Source organism: Tasmannia lanceolata, unplaced genomic scaffold (genome assembly GCF_043159265.1).
Source record: "Tasmannia lanceolata isolate RefF3 unplaced genomic scaffold, GAP_Taslan_0.1 ptg000007l, whole genome shotgun sequence".
Classification (NCBI taxonomy): domain Eukaryota; kingdom Viridiplantae; phylum Streptophyta; class Magnoliopsida; order Canellales; family Winteraceae; genus Tasmannia; species Tasmannia lanceolata.
In genome coordinates, this window is record NW_027518684.1 from 16,510,829 (window position 1) to 16,529,941 (window position 19,113).

Genomic DNA, 19,113 nt, shown 5'->3' on the forward strand with positions numbered 1-19,113 from the left:
ACCGAACCAAAGTGAGGAGGATACCTATACGTGTTCTATGGCTGATTTTGAATCCAAGGAAGGTTCAGTAATCATAGCTACCGTTCTTCCAGCCTGGCCTTCGTAATCATGAACTTCTCCATCCGGAAGCATGAATATATCCCCACTTGACGTACTTGGTGCAAACTAGAGAGTTATATTAAATAAATATTAAAATGTATAATAACTTAGCCAGAAACAAGGATGAGTTCTGATAGCCAGAATCAGGTGCAGTACTTGGTGCATACACTGAAATGCAGTGTATAAGTTTAGCTTGAAACGAGAGGGGGTATTCTGGAAATGTTAGGTTAATAAGGGTAGCCTGATCCTCTTCTAAAATTTGTGTTGCTTCCAAGGCCCGACAAGATAAAGAATTATAGATGTCAGTTTGGCGGATGCACGCAACGCAACCCAAAAATAAAAACCCACCAACAAAACCCTGGGTTTGGATTAGACGATGGGATCTCCATTTTCATCTCATTACATTCTCCTTCAGCTGCTTCTCTCTTTCCTCTTCTTTTCCACGTCCACTCTCCAAACGGGGCCAGAGAAAACCCTGGGATTCTCCTCGGATTCTTCCTTCAAGATCACCTTGTTTGCCGATCTACACTACGGAGAGGCTGCGTGGACGGAGTGGGGCCCACAACAAGATGTGAACTCCAACAGGGTCATGTCTAATATTCTTGACACAGAAACACCAGGTGATATTACTCACCCCCCTATTCATCTTCTATTCTCAGTTAGATTTTCAGTTTTTTTTCTGCAGTCATTTTTGGGTTTTGGAAGGTTTTCAATTTGGATCCTATTGTTTGCACTAGTAGGTAGAAGTACAGGTGGGGCCCACCTCTTTGTTGATCCAAACCATTCATTTGTTTTGATAATTGCACTAACTCATCTGGTCTTTTATAGTTACCAAAAAGCTATCAGAAGCCCATTTAAAAAGAAAAGACAGGCTGAGTTCGTGCAATTATTAAAACAGGTCGTGCCAATATTAGTATCCTTCATAAATTGGCACTTTCTGTTGATAATTGTTCTTACACCAATTTCAAATTAAAATTGTTACAGATTTTGTGGTTTATCTGGGAGACGTCCTTACGGCGAACAATCTACCAATTCCAAATGCAAGTTTATATTGGGACGAAGCTATCTCTCCCACAAGGCAAAGAGGAATACCATGGGCAAGCGTATTCGGAAACCATGACGATGCCCATTTCGAGTGGCCGTCGGAATGGTTTTCCGGCACCGGAATTCCCCAACTTTATTGCCCTCCGACTTGTTCATCAGGTATTGCTCCCTGTGTGCAACAACCAATCACACCAAAAGCTTAGGCCCTGTTTGTTTTAGATTATATTATGGCAACCGATTGTGGAGTCCCCAACCAATTATTGGACCGAAAATTGCACTAAATTTGAGTCCAATAATCGGTTGGGGACTCCACAATACCTATTAAAACAAACAGGCTTTGTTCATTTTAGATTATTTCTGATTGTGAGTCCCAAACCAATTGTTGGACTCAAAATTATGTTTATTTTTGAGTTCAACAATCAGTTTGGGGCTCACAATTGGTTGTCATAATCTTAAACGAACAGAGCTTAAAGCTACACGTGGATTTTTAATATCAAGTAGCTGTTGGGTTTTGAACCCGGTACCGACGTGCCCAAGGCAAAAGCTCTGATACCATGTGAAACAACCAATTACTCCAAAAGCTAAAGCTGTTGGAGTTGGTGTTATTTAATAATTTATACTCCAACTCCCCATAATATCGTTCCCCCTCGTTCTGATATTGACACTCCTCTAACTATAGACCTTGATGGGGAAGGAGAAGGCTGTAGTTTCAAGGGGACAACACGTTTGGAATTGATGCAGAAGGAGAGTGAGAACATGTTATCTTATTCTAAAAAGGGGCCTAAGGAACTTTGGCCTAGTGTTTCAAATTACGTACTAAAAGTCTTATCGTCTAAAGATCCGAAAGTAGCCATTGCATTACTGTATTTTCTTGACACTGGTGGTGGGTCCTATCCAGAAGTTGTATCTAATGCACAGGCGAGTTGGTTTCAGAATAAATCTCAAGAGATCAATCCTGATTCAAGGTAGGGATAAAAAATGGCGGTTTGATTCTTCTCTTGGATTGTTTGATGTTAGTTTTCTAAGGTAGGAAATTGGTTTGCAGGGTTCCAGAGATTATTTTGTGGCATATACCGAGTAGAGGTTATAAGAAAGTAGCTCCTATGTTTCGAATAAGAAAGCCTTGTGTTGGTTCTATCAACAAGGAGAGTGTTGCTGCCCAAGAAGCAGAATGGGGAATCATGAACAGTCTTGTAAAACGGCCCTCTGTTAAGGTAATGAAGAACCATTATACACACATACATAAATACATACATTATATCTATGCAGAAATCCATGCTAGAAACCATCAACACGAAGATCCCAATAATCTTTTCGATTATGAGGAAACCATGTGGCTAAATCATTTAATCAACATCGATCTTGTTACTGTCGAAACCTATATTCTCAAGTATATAGAAATGCAATGTCTGAGGTTAACTAACATGACATGCATACATGTTATATTCGGTCATTAACACATAAATGCAATGTTTTAAAACATAGATGTGGGCCAAAACATGGCCAAAGCAAATTCTAGTCAACTCGTCATGACCTGATTGAGTACTCAATTGTTGCGGTCGTAACTTTGGAGAGTTAAGAAGTTTTGATTGACAATGCAGGGCATATGGTGGATTTTTTTTTTGAAAAAAAGCATATGGTGGATTTATAAACAAAATCATGAGTAGGGTAAAAAAGAGTCAACTCAGGGGTGAGTTGATGATGATGTGAAGGAGTTTTGAAATTATTATGCATAAATGTACCCGAGAAAAATGAAGATCCTACAAGCATACGTGGGTGCCTGCAAAACTCGGGGTGCCTAGGTCAATGCAGATGGATGCACATAAATGAAGAAGGGAAAGAGTTTAGGGTACGATAATCCAAAAAGACACGCTGGCGTTCTCTCAGGAGGGTGTGGACTCGTCAACTGCTCGAATGACTTTTCTTGATTTACGAGGAGATTTTTTTTGCTTACTTACAATGGTGGTTGCTTAATTCCCCATCAACTTTCTTGGAGAGACTTTTCTATCTCCTTTAAGGAGAGACTTTTTCATTTTTAACCATGGCCTATGTATTAGGTCCATTTACAATCAATCAAGGTCCAAGATTAACTCCCTAGGAAGACTTTTCATCTCCAAACTTGTAGAGACTTCTCATTCTCACACTGGCTCCATCACCACCAATAAAAAAACACGCACCTAAGACAACTACCCTCTCACTAGTTGGAAATCAGTTTTCTATACAAAATAATAAATATAATAAAATTTATAAATCAATGCATGGGCATATGTGCAATACGTGTCCGGGAATTGCCATGTGATGATCGTCACCATCATAGATCTTCGATTGAGGGCTGATACCACATGAACCAAAAAAAAAAAAAAAAAAACAATGAAAGTTGATTATCAACTAAATTGTCTTGGGGATTGAAGAACCTTATTGGCGAATTGTTTAATCACCATTGATTTCCTTGCTATCAAAAGGAACCAATGGTTCAATGCCATCTATTTATTCCAAAGTCCATCCGATCAAACACAAACTGCTATAAATGATCAAAGCTTTTACTTCCTAGAAGAGAGAAGAAAAGAAGTTAAATCTGGATTTTGCCAACAGCTTTTATAGTGGGAAAGGTTTAATGAGATGCTTTGAATTCTTTTAATAGCATTACATTTGTGCATATCTTAAATTGGAAACGATATTTCCACCCCTTATCCAGCATTTCCATCCCTTCTTTGTCCTTTTCCCTAAAAATAACTATATTTTCGCCTCCTTTTGTTTGTAATTTTCTTCATTTTCAGGGAAAAAAACAAACAAAAGGGTGGATATGCTGATAAAGGTGGAAATATCATTTCTCATCTTAAATTCAAGATTACTACATATATCTACGCATTTGTGTAGGAGTCTACATATCAATGTGCTCTATAGCTTATGTGTAGGAGTCTACATATCAATATGCTCTAAATGGAGGTATTCATCATGGCTAATCATCGACTTCATATTTACGGATCTGCAGGCAGTATTTTCTGGTCATAATCATGGGTTGGACTGGTGTTGCCCCTACAAGAAGCTTTGGCTATGTTTTGCTCGCCATACTGGTTATGGTGGCTATGGAAATTGGCCGAGGGGAGCCAGAATCATTGAGATTACTGAACATCCTTTCTCTCTCAAATCATGGATAAGGATGGAAGATGGTTTCAAACATAGTGAGGTTGTCTTGAGCCCATGAGATTATTGTACCAATTGCTCAAAATCTTCAATTGAAGAAGATAAAAATGTAAGACTGAAAGAAAATGGCATGATATGTACACGTACGGAATTTAATTCTTAATTTCGTTAAAAAGTGTATTGCAGGTTTTCTTCTTACGAAGGAAATTACAGAAATTTTCTTCAAGTGAAAAACAATGTGGCAAGCATTATTACTTAATGAGCAAAATAATATTTTGCTCATATGATGTTTTACTGTCCAAAAGGGTGAGAATACGCAAAAGAATTTTGGAGGTAATGGCTTATCATTATGCTATTCTGAGAAGTAGTTTCTCTAATGGGATCTTTTTTCTTCTTTTTACTAGGGAAACAGAGGCAGATGAAGCAAACTTGCATGTTGATGTAGAATAGCAGAGAAGAATATGTAATGAGTGATCTTGTTTAAGAGGAATCAAATAATAATGAAAAATGTTGAGTAGATTGAGAGAAAATTTTGCAAAAGGTATTAGGGGTAAAATCGGTATACATGGTACCAACCCTCAAATCCATCATTCGTCATTCGACTAGATCCCGTTGACCTCCACAAGCAGCATTCCTTAACGAACCACACCCATGAGATTACACCTTCATACGGTAACGAACCTCAAAAGAAGTCAAACACAATCATGGGAATCTCGCCATTGAGCGACCAATCCGGACTCCCGTTGCACGTTAGACGAAATATTCAAAATTCAAACATCCCGCCCAGGCCACCATCCAAAATCTCTACCCAGAATCATCGGAAATCATATCTCCACGATTTTATTACCCATCCATCATGCTCCACGTGGGCTAAATTAAAGGCCTAATTGATATCTCCAAGATCGTGGATCTCCCTCCCTATAAAAAGGGGTCTACACACTCAAGCGAGGGCATTCAATCACTTCTCCTTCTCCCCCTTTGGTATGGTAACTTGATTTGGCCTTCCTTCATTCATCGTTCATTGTCTGTGATTGCCTATTTCTGACTTGAGTGTCGAAGTGGCCGTCCAAAGCCGCAACTCCGGGCCCACTGACGCTTTTTCTGTGAACACACGATTCCAGGTGCTGCCAAGCTAGTTTGCGCAGTCAGATTTTGGTCGTCATCAGAGGGCATATCAATTTCAGGGAATGTTAGTTATGTTGTATTATACCCTATCGAGTAGGGGTGGACATGGTTCGGTTCGGTTCGGTTTTGGGCTAAACCCAGAACTGAACCATGTATAATCGGTTCCCTGAAATTGGAACAAGAACCGAACCATATATGTGTGGAACCGAACCAAACCGAACCAGAACCATATATAATCGGTTCGGTTCGGTTCTGGGTTTACCCAACCTTCACCAATGGCCCTGTTTATATATGAATTACAAGCACTAACAGTAACAGTAACAGGCACAAATTTGGGCAATGCAAAACTTATATGAAGTATGAAGAAGTACAAACAGGTGGGATAATCATGCACAAATTTTGGCAATGCATGAAGCCATGAACTACAAATTTGGGAAATAATCAAGCCCTAATATCCAAAGCAAAAAGGGCCTAATATCCAAAGCAAAAATCACATTAAACCAATTCGATTCTCGGTTCGGTTCTCGGTTCAGGGATCCCAAACCCAGAACTGAACCGAATTTGCATCGGTTCCCGGATTTCTGAACTAGAACCGAACCATATAGAAATGGAACCGAACCGAACCAAATTTGCCGGTTCGGTTCGGTTCCTTGGTTCGAACCGGAACCATGTCCACCCCTACTATCGAGAGGCAACTATGTAGTATAGTTCCTACAAGTTCATAATGAGGCAAATTTGTAGTCGTCATATGCGACCTATTTCCAATGTCATGCTAACTTGAATGATTTTTACATTTTTGTTTATCAATCTAATTTTCTGTGCTCGAATCTTTTAGTCATTTCTCATAGGGGTATATCTATAAATAAATAAAAGTCCTTAGGAAATAGGCAAAAGTGCCATGCAAGAAATTTTTTTAGTAGAAGTAGAATCCCGTGTGTACAAATAAATGATATATAATAGGTTTAACCTTCTTAAGGCTTATATATGCCTATAGAGTCTTCCTCAACAAGAGAAAAAGACAAATTTAGGCTTATATATACCTATAGAGTCTCCTGATTTGAATAGAAGTTATTCTTGTTGATTTTTTCCCATTGTGTGCTCTTCTTTTTATATTTTCGTTAATTGTGCGTGCTCTTCTTGTTATATTTTCGGTATGGGCCTTTGTCTTTTACAATCCTGGGCATGTAGTCTAAGGTGTCTTGCTACGGATAGAGAGTTTGAATCTCTCTACATAGTATCACAACTAAATTTGGTGCCCACCTCTAACTACTACATGTAACACATCCAATTTATTACTTCAATTGCAAACAATCTGCGCTCTGATACCAAATAATAGGATACCATATATTTTAGTATTAAGAACAACGGAAACGCTAATTAAATTTAGAGAGTAAGGTGCTCTTCCAACACTATTTATTCAATTCTTACTACACCCCTTACAATTAAAACACAGGAGATAATGCTAACTTCCTATCCTTAAATCAACTACTAATCTCTAGATAAAAAATAAGATGAACTGAAATATTGATCTTCTAACTTCCTTATCATGTACATAACCGAAGATATGCTAACAAAAGATCAGGTTAATGACAAAATAGTTGGAGTCCCATTATTGTATTTTGAATTATATTGAGATTACGATGGAAATAACTTTAAATAGTCAACAAATTTGCAAGGGATTAAATAACTCATCAAATCTTTCAAAAAAGATTTTACGAATTCCAAAAGTTTTGAATTTTCATGAATTTACTTCTTGGATGCCAACAAAATCCAAAGCTATTTTCTTCTTCAAGTGCCCACATGAGTGTTCTCGATGCAATTTGTGTGTAAACTTGCAATCTAAAAGCCAGAGCAACTAAAATTCTTGCAATAGCGCCAAAAAGAGTACTAAAATTAATGCATATTCATTCCAATAACATATATTTATTCAACTCGTAATCAAAACTTTTCCAATTAGTACATACGAAAGGGCACTCTAACTGTAAATTGTGCACCTGCTTGTTACTGTTTATGTAATTCAATCGAGTGACCTTAGCCGTTACTAAAAGTCTTATTTAAGATACTAGTTTTATAAAACTAGACCCTCACAAATTCCTCTCTCACTCACTAAGGGAAATTGATTGTGTAAACTGGCTGTTTATTTGGGTAAAAAAGCCCAAAATTCTGTTCTATCCCTGGATCCTTCTGTTTCTCATTAAACATGGCAAACACATAAGTCTCTATAGCCCTTCCAGACCGTCTAGGAGTCCCTTGCGCCACATGTCTAATCAGATTGGCATTGTACGTCTGCGCATTATCGATTGTTTCTACGGTTCCACCGGCTGATGGCCAACCGCTCTCTGAGACAACAATCTCCACATTGGGTGCACCCACCATCTCCAGAGCAGAGTAGAGAGCATCCATGATCGCATCGAAAAGATTCTGATATTGGAATTGGCCATCGATTACCACAATGGATGGTGAAGTGAACAAAGCATACTGAAGAGAGATGGAATTAGTGTTTCCAACATAGCTGAAGTAAGGGTACACATTGGCCAATAATGGAGCCCCATTGCTGACTAGAAATTGAACAATTGGTTGTAAGTAAGTTAGTGCATCACCACTAAAAGAACCTTGGGAGGGAGGATAGGAGTTTCCGAGGACCACGGTTGAGACCGATGTGGACACCTTGATTTGGTCTTGTAGACCGGCTGATACAATTGCACTTTGAATGTTTTGCATGGCGGGAAGTACATACTGGGCAGACCCACCGGGGATTACCTCATTACCAACGGCGATGTATCGGAATCTAACATCGGGCCAATAGTTTATTATGTTATTCTGGACCCATGAATTTGCAGCTGAAGGGTCGTTCAATTCTTGGAGTTTGTCATTGGTAACGTCGAGGAGGACTTCAATGTTGGATCCTCTGAGTGCTTGGAGTGCTCCCGGATTTTCATAGTAGAGTCTCATCCGTCCGATGTTTTGTGATTTATAAAGATCAATGACTTCTTGTGCTGGAGGTAAATCATTTCCGTGGTCTCCATAGCAAACGCCGATGGATTGTCCACCTGCATTTAAAACCATTGATCTTCAAATTGTTATTCTTTTGAGATAGGTAGTAAAATGGAAATCCAGCTTGTAAAAATAAAAAGGATCCTCTATCGTGACACTTGCACAAGAAAACGAAGAAGAGAGCTCTCAAATCCCCACCAAACACTGTAACACTTTCAAATTGACCAAATCATTGGTCATTTTTACTTTCGTCTCTTTTTTCAGAAAGGAGTTCCATTTTTAAAGTGTTTTCCTTCTTTTGAAATAACAATCGATGGACATGTTGATGGTCCCATCATCAATATAGACATTAGATTGCTTATCACTCTAAAATAATTTTGATTGGATATTTGTTAGTCCGACATAGAACTTTGCCTTTGATCAAGTTTTCTCAATAAAAAACTCTGAAGTTTTGATTGATAACGAAAGGAAAATGAGATGGGAACCAAGAACCAGACCAATAGAGAAACCAACAATCTGCATGCACCACTTGGTTAAGAGGAATCACCTTTGTGATTTTCCTTCTTTTTTTCTTCTTTTTAAATCCAGATTCAAACACAAAACATGAAAAATCAAGAGAATTGGCGACCGGTAAGGGTCCCCAACTTAGTTCGTCTTAGTTTTCCTAGTAGAACTTTGATTAGCACATGTGTATGGTGTGCAATTGGGCTTTGTAATCCTAGAGACTTGTACTAAATAAATATTCTTTAAAAAAATGGATTGGAAGAAAATATTATTTAAAAAACCCTGATTACATGTAGATAAGAGCATATACCATATAATATATGTGTGTGAGAGAGAAAGAGAGAGGAGTGCTGATATGGTGTTTGTGTGTAACTTCACATAATCAGGGCTCCTCCAAACGCGACATCAAGTGTGGGTCAGAATGTGAATGACATGTTGACATGAGCAGAACGTGAACGACTCGCAAGTTAAAATGATGAAGTGCATTGGATGAAACAAGAAAGGTGGTGACTATGTCGTGCCCCCATTAGGTGCAGCTAAGCACATATACGATATAATGTGTGTGTGTGTCAGAGAGAGAGAGAGAGAGAGAGAGAGAGAGAGAGAGAGAGAGAGAGAGAGGACCTGCTATTTGTAGGGTGGGCATGAGAAGCCCAATAAGAAACAGTAAGGAAACCATGAAAAGGTTATCACTAGTAATAGAGAAGGTAGTCATGGAGATAACTCATAGCTCTCCTCCTACAAAATACCCGCTTATATATAGAGGATTAGAAGCACTGTCATATGTACATTGCCGTGTGACTAACACCCAACTGCCCCACTTTTGTGCCTCGTCAAATGCATCAATACTTGATTTAATTGAGACTCTCTTTGTCCCTATTGCCTTTGAATTTTTCTTTTCTTTATAACCCAACGATTACGTAACGTTTTTCTTCAACCGTTTCTCTTGTTATCTTTAATTATAACCCAACGAATACGCAACTTTTTTCTTCAAGTTCTCTCCTTTCTTTCCAGGTTTATGTTTTTCCTCTTGTATTTATCCCTTCATTTCTTTTCTAAATGTCCCAACTCATGCCATTTTTTCTTTGGGTTTCATTCTTTCGTTTTCTTCAAATCTTTTACCGGTGAATCCTTTCGTTTTCTTCAAATCTTTTACCTGTGACTCCGGAATTAGATCAAGGTCTGACCTTTTTTCACGTTTATCCTTTTTTTTTCCCTTAAGATGTGTCAAGAGTTATCTTTCCTGACTGGTAAGTTGCAACTATCTCTTTTTTCCTAATTGTGTGGTTTTCATTACTCTGCCCTCCCGAGACCCCCCCCCCCCCCCCCCCCCCCCCAACGGCGGCGGGAGCCTCGTGCACTGGCCCGCCCTTTTTTTTTTTTTATGTGTGTGCGGTTTTCATTTTGGGTTTCATACTTTATTTTCCCTCTTTGATCCATGGGACAGAGTTACTCATGAGTCAATAAAAACTTGATTTGTGTTTTATTAAGGGGAATGATCCCCCCCCCCCCAAATGTTATCCGTTAAGTTTTAAAGGGAGGATTTTACCCGTTTAAGGGGGGGATACCATTTCCCTAATTGAAAATGCTAAAAAGAATTAAAATAATTTTTACTTGCATTTTTAAATAACATTTAGTGAGCTAGTTTTTGCCTCTTTTCGCTGATCAAAATGTCAATCATAAGTCTAGCCAAATGACCTTGATTGGATGATCCTAATCCCTCAATCCATCTAACATCATTAAGGTTCTGTAAAGAAAAGCTAAACCATCTATTTTTGTGTTGGGTATTTTCAAAATATTTTATTCTTTTAAAGAAATACATATATAGGTTTTTTCAAAGAGTGTTTTCTTTTGTTCTTTTTGTGTATATTTCTATTTCAAAAGATACTTGTGTTAGTGTTGTGAAAAAGGTATTTGATTATTCAAAAGACTTATTTTAAATAAAAGGTTAGCTTCATGTCTTTTTATCTTCTGTAAAAGAAGGCTTAGCCATGTTTAAATGTCACACTCCGATCTCACTGTGTAAATATTGTTCAATTCTAGGTCATCTACCCTTGCCGATTTTGTTTTCCAACAACGCTAACCGTGCTTGACCCATTCTGCGGGACCCGCCCCTTGGAGATGCTGAAAATGCGTCTACAGGGAGGAGTCACATATATAGCCCAGGAACTTTCTCTCACATCCAATGTGGGATCTTACAATCCACCCTCTTTAGGGCCCGGCGTCCTTGCTGGCACACCGTACTATGAGAGGTAAGGCTCTGATACTATTCAGTCACATCCCGACCCCACTGTGTAAATGTTGTCCAGTTCCGGATCATCTGTGATCCCCGGTTTTGTTTTCTAACAGTACTAATAGCGCCCGACCCACTATGCGGGGCCCTCCACTTAGAGATGCTTAAAACATGTCTACACAGGAAGAACGAGAGTTCACATATATAGCCGATGAACTATCTCTCCCTTTCTGATGTGGGATCTTACAAGAAATTAGTTTCTTCAAGTGATAAGAGAGGGGTAGTGCCAGTGGGAGGAGACTTGAGAGGGCACAAATGAGTGGTGGGGTGAGAAGGGCTAAAAAACAAGGAAAAGATCAACGGTTTCTATTTATTCACTTTATGCGGCCTATCTGATATGATAATAAATATTTTAACATAATTATTGTAAAAAAGTAATTAAACCAATTAAATAAACATCTGATTTGAAATTTGCAATGCATCAGGTTATAGTCATATTTCTCTCTATATCTGTGTATGTTTGTGTGGGACAATGGATAGTAAAATCCAGGTTTTAGCATATAAAATCCATGTATCCAAATCAGCCCCTAATTGTTATCTATCGTGTCATGCTTCATCCTTATTGTTCAACAGATTTTACGCTAAAGAAAAAAAAACTCTATGGTGTTCTCTAGATAACGGGACAAATATTCAAAGTGGGCCCCACTATTTAGATCTGCCCTAACTCAGATGATAGGCAGGACCATTTGGTAAGTGCAATGTTTGGGTAATAGACCATTTGTGCACTAGAGAGCACTAAAATGAGACAAAAGTGTTCCCCGCCTGTTGGCCTTTGAGCCCCCTTAGATTGTAATACTCTTTCTCATTAATTTTAGCTGGTCGGGGTCTGCCTAACCCCAACTTACTAACCAAAAAAAAAAAAAAAAGAGACAAAAGTGTTCAAATAGTAAATGGAAGAAGCAAAGAGGGCAGAAAAGATAGGTGCACAAACACGCGTGCTTGACCCTTTCGTGATGCTCCCAAGTTTCCACCTTATGAACCAAAGACTTCTTGGCTTGCCACCATGATGGCCATCTATGGAAATTGATAAATCCACCCCATTTATAAGTCTCTCTCTCTCTCTCTCTCTCTCTCTCTCTCTCTCTCTCTCTCTCTCTCTCTCTCTCTCTCTCTCTCTCTCTCTCTCTCCATTTTTCTGTTGGCGTAGCGTGTGGATGAATTAAGGAAGAAGAAGATAGTCTTCTTCTTAAATGGTCCCAAGCCAGAAGGAAAGAGAAACAAGAGACTAAAATTTTAGTGGTATGTTAAAAAATGAAGGAAAACAATGAATATGTGAAACGGGTTCCTAGAATGAGCTGTTTTTTTTCAGTTATATGTAATAGGTTTCTAAAACCCAACCTCATCTCATCTATCTATAATAGCTTCTAAAACCAAAACCAAAGTATGCTTTATGAATTAACAAATAGCACTCATTAAGGAAATATAACTCATGACATGCACTTGAGAGCTTATCCCTCGAAAGTAGTAAATGATTTTTGAAGGACTACTATATTCAACATTTTTGAGAAGGCCAGGTCCCTAGGGAGATCAACATTATAAGCATTGTGGTTAATATTCATGATTATTTGACATGGTCCAATTTCTTACCATGAAACTTATTGTATGTTCCCCGTTTGAAACATTACCGGGTCACCTTTCTTGAAGACTTTCAAATGCTAGATTTTTTTCAGTTCAGCTCCCTTATAAGCATTTGATTCCTCTAATTTCTTCTTCACATCAATACGTATTGTTATAATTTTCTTGGTCAAAGCAGCACTAATTATCTTATAGATAATGGCTCTAGAGATTTTTCAAATAATTTTAAATTTTTTTAATACAAGTTAGACTCTTACGTTTCTAGAATGCATAAGAATATTGAAATCCAATAAGAAACGAGGGAGATTTGAATTTTTGAAGTTAACGAGGCAAAGATAAAAATCTAGAACAGTTGATTCGGCCAACCGAAGCTATGCTTAGTTGACCGAATCCTGAGGACTTTCCAATGGCTATTTCCTCAACAGTCACACCATTAGTCGACCAAAGATCGACCTAGATGACCATTACAAGTGTAAAACGGTAAGTTTTTGGTTCTTTGCTCTATAAATAGGGGTCTAACCCCCATAATTACTAAGACACACTCTTGGACCTTATTTGAAGATATTATTAGTTGAAAACCTATTGGGCCTCTAATTTATCTTTATTTGAGGGATTAGATATAGGATTAAACTTGTAATCTTCTTTCTTTTGTTCATGGGAGATCAAATTGTAAATTAGCCTTTGAAGAAGGCATTTATTCTCTTTGTATTCGGTGGAGGGCACCTTGAAGACCCTTGAAGTGAGTTTGGTGATACGGCTAGGACGAGTGTATAAGTCACGGATTCAACCTCGGAACAGAGCTTGGTTCAAATCTTATAAATGGTTTGGTCTTCACTTGTAAGAAGACCGGGTTAGTGGAGCCATGAAGGGGAGATCTTCATGGAGTGGATGTAGGCCAGGTTAGGGCAGAACTATTATAAAAATACTCACTGACATCCCTACCTCTCTCTCTTATCTATTTCTTGCATCTTGTGTTTTTATATTCTTTAATTCATTTGCAAACTGTTCTTTGGATTAATTTTTAATTAACCTTTAAAAGAGAATGTTTTAATAACCCAATTCACTCCCGCTTGGGTTGCAACCCGGGCCTACAAATCTCCAGAGAGGAAATATGATGATAGAAACATTTATCTTCTAACTCCCTTATCATCTACCTAATAGAAGATATTTAAGCTAACAAAAGATCATGATGATAAGTTACTAGTTGGAGTCTAATCACAAGCTTAAATAAATTTATACTGATGATAATTATACTGAGATTACAATAGAAATAAATTTAAATATTCAATAAATTTTCAAGCTATAGAAAAAAAAACTCATCAAATCTTCCAAAAAATCTTACGAAATCCAAAAATGTTGAATTTTCATGAATTTATTTCTGTGCCAACAAAATCACAAGCATTTTTCGTCTTAAAAGGCCGACGTTCTTGATGCAATTTGTCTGTAAACTTGCAATCTAATATCTAGAACAACTAAAATTCTTGCAATATCACCCAAAAGGAGTATTAAAATTAATACATATCAACTTAGCAATTGTTCATTCATTTCAATAAGATATATTTATTCTACTTGTAATTTGAACTTTTCCAATTAATACATACAAAAGGGCACTCTAACAGTAAATTGTGCACCTTCTTGTTGCTGTTTATTCAAGCGAGTGGCTATGTGATCATAGCCGTAGTAAAAGTCTTATTTAAGAGACAAGTTTTATAAAACTAGACCCTCACAAATTCCTCTCTCACTCACTAAGAGAAATTGATTGTGTAAACTGGCTGTTTATTTGGGTAAAAAAGCCCAAAATTCTGTTCTACCCCTGGATCCTTCTGGTTCTCATTAAACATGGCAAACACATAAGCCTCTATAGCTCTTCCAGACCTCTTTGGAGTCCCTCGCGCCACATGTCCGATCAGATTTGCATTGTACGTCTGAGCATTAGCAACCGTGGCTGCGGTCCCACCGGCTGATGGCCAACCGCTCTCCGAAACAACAATCTCCAAATTGGGCCCGCCCACCTTCTCTAAAGCAGAGTAGAGAGCATCCATGGTCGCGTCAAAAAGGTTCTGATATTGGAATTGGTCGTCTGAAACTACAGTGGACGCCGAAGTGAACAAAGCATACTCAAGGGAGATGGAATTAGGGTCTAGGACGTAGCCGAAGTAAGGGTACACATTGGCCAATAGTGGAGCCCCATTGTTGACTAGAAATTGAACAATTGGTTGTAAGTCAGTTAGTGCATCACCTCTAAAGGAACCTTGGGAGGGAGGGAAGGACGTTTCAAGGACCCCAGTTGCGACCGCGGTGGACACCTTGATTTGGTCTTGGAGACCCGCCGATGCGATTGCAGTTTGAATATTTTGCATGGCGGGAAGTACATACTGGGCGGACCCACCAGGGATTACCTCATTACCAACGGCGATGTATCGGAACCTAACATCGGGCCAATAGTTCCTTATGTTTATCTGGACCCATGAATTTGCAGCAGAAGGGTTGGTTGCGAATTCTTGGAGTCTCTCATTAGGGATGTCGAGGAGGACTTGGATGTTGGATCCTCTGAGTGCTTGGAGAGCTGCCTCATTTTCATAGTAGAGTCTCATCCGTCCGATGTTATGTGATTTATAAAGATCAATGACTTCCTGCGCTGGGGGTAAATCATTTCCGCGGTCTCCATAGCAAACACCGATGGATTGTCCACCTGCACGTAAGACCATTGATCTTCAGATTGTTATTCTTTTGAGATGACTAGTAAAATGGAATTCCGTTTTGAAAAAAATGGGATCCTCTATCTTGACACATGCACAAGAAAACAAGGAATAGAGATCGAGTCCCCACCAAACGTGGAAACACTATGGCAATGACCAAATTGTCTGTCATTTTCACTTTCGTCTTTACATTCGCATCAAAGTTCGATTTTGATAGTGTTTTCCATATTTTGAAAGGGAGATGATATTTTCACCCCGTCTGCAGTACGCATTCGCCCCCCTTATAACGTGAACAGTGGGCAACTTAATGTTTTTTGACGTCAAATCACGTTAAAAGGGGGTGAATGTGTAATGCAGGAGGGTGAAAATATCATCGCCCATTTTGACTTGGTTATCATGTGGAAATTAGATTGGTTATCATTCTAAAATCTTTTCGGGTGGATATTTGTTGGTCCGTTGTAGAGCTTTGCCGATATTTTTCTTTGGAATAACTATTAGAATGGTCCTTGATCAAATTTTCTAGATCGAAATCTAGGTAACTTTCAAGCGAAAACCAAAGAAAAATGAGATGGGGAACCGAGGATAAGACCGAGGGAGAAGCCAACAATCAGCATGCACCACGTGGTTAAGAGAAATCAGCTTCTTGATTTTCTGTTTTTCTTTTCCTTATCAAATCCAAATTCAAACATAAAAATGAAAAACTAGAGAATTGGTGAGCAGGGATCGAAAGGTCCTGGTAGAAGGTGGGCAATTGCGCTTTGTATTGGAAGAAAATATTGTGTTAATTAAATACATATTCTTAAAAAAATTGTATTGGAAGAAAATACTGATTAGAATTTATAAATGTAAGTGAGTGATTGGGATATTCAACAATTGTAAAAGAACTTATATGTAGTTTTGGCATGGTAGGAAATAATCTTTGGGTATAAAAACAAATGGGATTTCGGTTTATAAACTGGGGGTTTTGGCAGTTTTTACTTTTCTTTTTGTCTCTTCATTCATGGGCTCCTGATCGGACAGGTCGAACTACCCTATAAACACAATTTTTTCTATGGCACGGCACGCCGACTTCTTCATAGGCTAACATTGGATCAAATATCAAGGGTGCCACTATTATTATGCCCAACACACATAATTTCACCGATAAGACTAGGGTGATGATTTTTTCACACCTGTAGGATTATGCGCCACTCCTTTTAATGTGATTTGATGTCAAAATTAAAGTCTGCCACAATTCACATGAAGGGGGGGGGGGGGGGGGGGGGGCGCATAATCGTACAGAGGGGGCGAAAAAATCATCTCCCTAAGATTATATAGGGGATTTGCTAGGCAATTTCGTGTCTCACTTTTGTAGGAAAGAACTGCCACCAGGGATGAATGAAATGAATTATACGACAAAATCTGATAAAAAGTGAGCCTACTCTCCTGTAAAAGTGAACCACGGAATGGTTTTCCACGAAATTGCATATCAAATCCCTATACACGCGTGCCGAAATGATATGCATGGCATAACCATGTTTTAATATTTCTACTAACCCATCTTGTCTTTCATCATTTACAGATATGTCAATACTACTGTTCCCAAAAAAGCTCTCACAAGCCAATTAAAAATGAAAAGACGAGCTAGGGTTATGCAATTATTAAAACATGGTGGTGCTGAAATCATTTCAACATGGTGGTGCTGACATCATTTCCCTATGTAAATGACTAAGGGGAAATCTGCAGAAACGTGAGCCAGTGTGGCTGTTCTTTCTTGCAAAAGTCAGCCTCGAAATTGCCTTAGAGTGTGTGTGTTTTGATATGATGTATGCACGTAGCTGTGCGTATTCAGAGTGCCACCCTCGATATTTAATCCAACAAACTGAGGCGAGGCTGTCGTTGGATCAAACACCAACACGGGGCGTACCCCATGATGTCCAGCTAAGTGAGTGTACCATATAATGAGAGAGAGAGAGAGAGAGAGAGAGAGAGACCTGCTATTTGTAGGGTGGGCATTAGAAGCCCAATAAGAAACAATACGGAAACCATGGAAAGGTTACCAGTAGCAGCAATAGAGAAGGTAGCCATGGAGATATCTCTTACCTCTCCTCCTCCACAACAGCCTCTTATATATAGATAAATGGAACTCCCCTTATTTCAATTTTTGCTAGCACTGTGTCATAAATTGTACATTACCGCGTGCATTATTCTCTTCTTTTCTTTGTTCTTCTTTTCTTTGCTAGCACTGTGTCATACTTTCTTCTACGCCCATTTGTTTTTCTTTGGTCAAGGTCTGACCTCTTTTTCATGTTTACGTGTTTTTTTTTCCCCTTTGGACGCGAGAGTAGCTTCTTTTAGATATTTTACTTTAGGGCCACACTCTCCTTAAAAATACTAGGCCATAAAATAAGGAGCTTCGATTCATCCATGAGGTAATACAATAATACACCGAAGATTTTATATGGTGTAGGCCCTTATAGTCCCTTATTTTTCAAAAAGTACTGTACGGACCACACTATAAGATGATCGAAACCGTCCATGTTATGGACCATAACGTAAATAGGTTGTGCCCGAAAAATCATTTCCATACGACGATCCTAGCCCTCAGATCTATACAGATTTCCATAATATGCTGTTCATCTTGGATCGGAGGGCTAGGATCGTTCTATAGAAATGATTTTTTGGACACAGCCTATTTATGCTATGGGCTATCGTATGGACGGTTTGGATCACTCTATAGTGTTGTCCGTACAGTACTTGTTGAAAAATAAGGGACTATAAGGGCTTACACCTTATAAATTCTCCAATTTTCCATAACATCTACCGGGCTAGCTTTTGCCTCTTTTATGCAGTTAGATGAGTTGATCCGAATGTGAACCATATATCCAGTAAAATGACATTGACAAGATCCTGATTGGATGATCCTAGGTCCTCAATCCATCTTGGATTGTTTAGGATTCCGTGAAGAAAAGGTAAACCATTGATTTTTGTAATCCTCTGTCTTATGTGTGGAATTTCAATTCGGAGTGAGATGAAAACCATGTGGGTCATCTCATGATCAATGGTCTCTAATGACTCACTTTATGTGGCCCATCTGATATGACTCACAATGTGATTGGCTTTACAACTGCAACAATTATGAAATCGGATCCCTTTAGCTTATAAACTATCACATAGTTAAAAAAAAAAAAAAAAAAAAAAACAATATTTGGTTAATACAAAATAATATTTTAACATAACTATTGTAAAATATAATAAAAATCAATTAAAAAATATTTTATTTGAAATTTTCAACATATCGGATTATACCAATATTAATATATGGTATATATAAGGGCAACATATTGGAAACCTAAATATTAATCGTTTGTGACAAAGATTTTATACCTCATAAACAACACTCTTCTTTATTTCATATTAGTTTTTCTGGATTTGCTAGCGCCCATCGCATTTCGCGGATGGGCTGTTGCATGTGAGAGCAAATGAATGAAGACAAAATCTGCTGAAAATTAAGTGAGCATGTGTGTTAGCTCTCACATGCAACAGCCCATCCGCAAAATGCCTTCTGCGATGGACACTAGCAAATCCCTAGTTTTTTTTTCTTTTATGGCTGTTTGGATCGCAAGAAAAATATTTCTGATGGATGGAATTTTTTCT

The 19,113-nt window shown here is 38.3% G+C and overlaps 3 protein-coding genes across 6 annotated transcripts; 1 reads left to right on the forward strand and 2 right to left on the reverse strand.

Moving 5' to 3' along the window:
- The first annotated feature begins 351 nt into the window (after positions 1–351).
- LOC143881073 (putative inactive purple acid phosphatase 16) lies at positions 352–4,485 on the forward strand. Of its 4 annotated transcripts, none has more exons than XM_077384070.1 (5): positions 352–719; positions 1,084–1,302; positions 1,838–2,108; positions 2,189–2,357; positions 4,136–4,485. In XM_077384070.1, the coding sequence occupies exons 1-5, from the start codon at positions 476–478 to the stop codon at positions 4,346–4,348; spliced, it is 1,116 nt and encodes a 371-aa protein (XP_077240185.1). In that variant the 5' UTR covers positions 352–475; the 3' UTR covers positions 4,349–4,485. The 4 variants fall into 4 exon arrangements, with proteins under 4 accessions (XP_077240185.1, XP_077240186.1, XP_077240187.1 ...); XM_077384071.1 differs by having other exon boundaries at positions 1,844–2,108; XM_077384072.1 differs by having other exon boundaries at positions 2,042–2,108.
- Positions 4,486–7,460: 2,975 nt separating this feature from the next.
- Positions 7,461–9,723, reverse strand: LOC143881074 (glucan endo-1,3-beta-glucosidase-like). Its single transcript, XM_077384073.1, has 2 exons — positions 9,535–9,723; positions 7,461–8,462 (listed from the first exon to the last, which is right to left on the reverse strand). The coding sequence occupies exons 1-2, from the start codon at positions 9,623–9,625 to the stop codon at positions 7,519–7,521; spliced, it is 1,035 nt and encodes a 344-aa protein (XP_077240188.1). The 5' UTR covers positions 9,626–9,723; the 3' UTR covers positions 7,461–7,518.
- A 4,588-nt stretch (positions 9,724–14,311) lies between these two features.
- LOC143881075 (glucan endo-1,3-beta-glucosidase-like) lies at positions 14,312–17,710 on the reverse strand. The gene is made up of 2 exons (XM_077384074.1): positions 17,451–17,710; positions 14,312–15,470 (listed from the first exon to the last, which is right to left on the reverse strand). Exons 1-2 carry the CDS (start codon positions 17,542–17,544, stop codon positions 14,524–14,526), a joined length of 1,041 nt encoding a protein of 346 aa, XP_077240189.1. The 5' UTR covers positions 17,545–17,710; the 3' UTR covers positions 14,312–14,523.
- Positions 17,711–19,113: the final 1,403 nt, after the last annotated feature.